Source organism: Lipotes vexillifer, unplaced genomic scaffold, assembly GCF_000442215.2.
Source record: "Lipotes vexillifer unplaced genomic scaffold, Lipotes_vexillifer_v1.1 scaffold1699, whole genome shotgun sequence".
Lineage (NCBI taxonomy): Eukaryota > Metazoa > Chordata > Mammalia > Artiodactyla > Lipotidae > Lipotes > Lipotes vexillifer.
In genome coordinates, this window is record NW_006796961.1 from 1,073,625 (window position 1) to 1,077,429 (window position 3,805).

At 55.1% G+C, this 3,805-nt stretch overlaps 1 protein-coding gene across 1 annotated transcript in view; it reads left to right on the top strand.

Moving 5' to 3' along the window:
- Window positions 1–1,107: 1,107 nt before the first annotated feature.
- The window catches only part of CACNA1A (calcium voltage-gated channel subunit alpha1 A), a 242,007-nt gene continuing 239,309 nt past the window's right edge, over window positions 1,108–3,805 (top strand). The window contains exon 1 of the mRNA XM_007469118.1: window positions 1,108–1,400. Coding sequence (XP_007469180.1) covers window positions 1,108–1,400 — 293 coding nt within the window. The remainder of the gene's footprint in view (window positions 1,401–3,805) is intronic.

A 3,805-nucleotide genomic window follows, 5' to 3' on the forward strand; every position in this document is an offset into this window, starting at 1 on the left:
CCCCTCCACATCAGTCTTATTTTAGCAAAACCTACAGGAGAAGGAAGAGAAGGCATTAGGGGGCGGGCGGGGAGAGCGATGGACGCTAGGCATTGCAGCATCCGGGAGCAGCTATTGAGTGGCTAAGCGAACGGCGCATACCTCTCTCCCTCTCTCTCTTGGTTTTTTTTTTTCCTCCTGTTGGGAATTTTCAGGATTTCATTGCTGCAATTTAACCCCAAGATGAGGCACGGTTGAGCGAAACGCTGCGCGCACACGCACACTCACACTCCTTCGTGAGCAGAAGAGGCAGCCGCTGGTGATTCAGGAAGAAACAAAAAAACAAAAAACACCCGGACCCTGCGGCTTGAAGACTCCTTAAGAGCCCTTCGGAGCGTTTCCCTCCCTCCTCCCCTTCTTTCCTTAATACTCTTAATTTTAATATAATTTCATTTATTTGGCTACAGATCTTCCAGCATTTTTAAGGTCTAGGAACTCAAGCAAAACAGAAAGGGGGATTTTTTTAATTTGGGGGGCTGCCTTCCCCCCAACCCCCAGCAAAGACTTGGTTTTTATTTTTTTATTTTTTAACAAAAAATGTTTTTAATGAGCCGGGCGCACTCCTTTTGCAAGATGCCAGCCTGACCCGGACCTCGGAGGAATTTGAAGCTTCCACTGCGTCCCGGGGGGCGTCCTTTGCAAACCGTTCGAGTCTTAAAGGGGGTGTGCGTTTTTTCTTTTTTTAAGTGTTTTTTTTTTTTTTTTCTGCCTGGATTCCTTCCTCGGTTATTTTTTGCCTTGCTTCCCTCTCCCCTCCCCCCCTCCCCGGCCCCCGCGCCCCGCCCCCGCACCCTCCTCCAGCCCCTCCTTCTCTGGGGTCAGCCAGGAAGATGTCCCGAGCTGCTATCCCCGGCTGGGGCCGGGCAGCCGCCTTGTGAGCCCCCGACCCGAGGCGCCGAGCCGCCGCCGCCCGATGGGCTGGGCCGTGGAGCGTCTCCGCAGTCGCAGCTCCAGCCGCCGTCTTCTCAGCCCCGGCAGCATCAGCATCAGCATCGGCGGCGGCGGCGGCTGCGGCGTCTTCCGCATCGTTCGCCGCAGCGTAACCCGGAGCCCTTTGCTCTTTGCAGAATGGCCCGCTTCGGAGACGAGATGCCGGCCCGCTACGGGGGAGGAGGCTCCGGGGCAGCCGCCGGGGTGGTCGTGGGCGCCGGAGGCGGGCGAGGAGCCGGGGGCAGCCGGCAGGGCGGGCAGCCCGGGGCGCAAAGGATGTACAAGCAGTCAATGGCGCAGAGAGCGCGGACCATGGCCCTGTACAACCCCATCCCCGTCCGACAGAACTGCCTCACGGTCAACCGGTCTCTATTCCTCTTCAGCGAGGACAACGTGGTGAGAAAATACGCCAAAAAGATCACCGAATGGCCATATCCTTTGCCCAAACCCCGGCAACTGCGCCTCCCCCTCCTCCCTCGCTTCCCCTCTTCCAGGCTGGGAGAGACCCGAGGGTTGATGGGAGGCGGGGGGGCATGAGAGCTGGCGGGGGGGGGGGGTCTTCCAGGGGCTGGGAGAGGGGGCACCGGGGAGGAGTGTGGAGCATCTCCACCCCGAGCTGGGTTGAGGTACCGTGGAGGCTTGGGGTTGTGGGCGCCGGGGGAGTGGATTCCTCCCAAGGACCGATTTCAGAATGAGGGCTGGGCCCTGGGGTCGTACAGGGGCCTTTAGAGCCAGTTCCGGATGGGTCAGAGTTCTCCCCGAATGAGCGTAGACCAGGCGGGGGCCTGAGCACTCTGCCCAGGGCAGAGGAAGCACGGGGTCCTTGGCTGGGTTTCCTTAGCCGCCCCTCGCCGGAATCCACGGTTGCCTCCAGAGCTGGAGCCCAGTCCCAGCTCTCAGGCCTCTCCACCCCTGCTTGCCCGAGGTTGGGGGCTGCCCTCTCAAGGAGGGTGCCTAGGGGTTCCCAGGGCCAAGAGCCAGTGGCAGAGCATGTGGTCTTCACACTGAGGGGCCAGCACTGACCAGAATTAATATCTCGGGATGGGCCACTGGCCAGGAAGGGATGGGGGGCATTTTATTATTCCCCATGTCTGCAGGTTCCATTTCCTTCCACCCACTGATTAGGGACCTCATCATCTTTGGAGGTGTAGAAAACATCCCGTTTGCCCCATCAGGGGCCCTGAGCTGGAAGACCCAGGATGGGCTACTTAGGACAAGAGAAAATGAGGTGCTGGGTCCTTCCTAGGGTGCCATGTTAGGCCTTGGGTTGGAATCTGCTTCTTCCATCCTAGAGTCCCGGGAGGGGACACCAGGAGAGTCAGCATCCATGTGGACATCTTGGGCAGGTAAATGCCTTTTTTTTTAAAAAAAAAAAAAAAGATACAGAGGAAGAAAGTGGAGTACACATTTTCCTCTGTTGAGATGCTACCAAAATCCAGATCCCCTTGTGTTTCTTTAAATTCGTGCCTGCTTGAAATAAACCTTGAGGAGGGCTTAACATCTGTTGAGATGTAGGGAGGCAAGGATGGGTAATTAGTCGGGCTTTCTAGCAGTTATCTAAGCATGACCCAGATTCCAAGTAGGGGGACGAACCCTGCTTCCCAGGCTGACTGGCCACCGTGCTGTGCCCAAATGTGCCACTCCTCGGCTCGGTTCCAACTGGCTGCCCTCGGAGTAAAAACGAATGGGGCTGCTTGGGCCCATGGGCTTCACTGATGAGCCCCCATCCTTTTTGTGTATGGTTTTGACAGGTATATACTCAACAGGGCTGAGCCCCAGGTGGTCCTGGGGTTGCTTATTTGAGGAACACGTTGGCTGGTGGATTCACTTTTAGGGGGGACCAGAATTGAGCAGGATTTTGGCTACTGGGTCCAGAAACTGTAACAGAGGCCTCTGAGGTTTTGGAGTGTGTGTGAGCAGTCTGCTTCTAGGGTGGTGAAAATTAAGAGGCTCAGCTGCTGTCTTTTTGGAGGGGTGTACCCCTAACCAAGATGTCATTTTGATTGGTGCCCAAGGCAGGAGCCAAGTCTTTGCCTCCTAAGTTTCAACCTTGTGATTATCTGTTGAAATGCTCAGGGGTCTTGTAATCACTCTGCCTGTCTCCCCCCAGTCCCTGGAGGAGTGGGGGGGAGGCATGGAGAATGGCAGTGTGTCAATGTGTGCAAGATCAGATAACTCAGGGGTGTCCAGGAGGGATTCACTGGGCTGACAGGTTTCCGTGTTGAAAATGGCTTTAGATCGCCTTCTGGAGCCTGGATTTGGAGTCTACTAGGAGGAAAGGAACAAGGTAGGAATCCTAATGTGTCCTTAGCTCACCCCGGTCCAGCCTGAATCCTGCAGATCAGAGGGCTGTTGGGGAGGGAAGGGATGGCAACAGTCCCCCGGAAGGAGGGATCTTAAGAGAGGGATGCAGGTGAACTGGTAGCACTCAGTCCTTTAGAGGTTTTCTTTGGCTTTCTTGCTCTTGGGAGCTTTGTGACGAGTTTGTGCATTTTGCTTTTTGCAGCCAGTTTTTGTTCTCTCTTTGGCCTGAGGCAGCAAACACATTATATAGCCCCACTCTCAAAGGGAAAGCTCTCCATCCCCCAATCTGTCACCAACCAGAATCATCCAGGACTGAGCTTTCTCTGGGGCTGAGGTGATGAGAGGGGAGGGGACAGAGAGATGGGGGGCTAGATAAGGGCATTTGGGCCAGTGCAAAGAAATGGAGTGTGGAAACACCAAGGAGTCAGGGTACCAGGGGAGAACATGGACTTGAGTATCTAAATATTTCTGCCATTAAAAAAAAAGTGTTTAAGTACTTATTTAGAACTTTTTTTTTTTTTTTTTTTGGGGG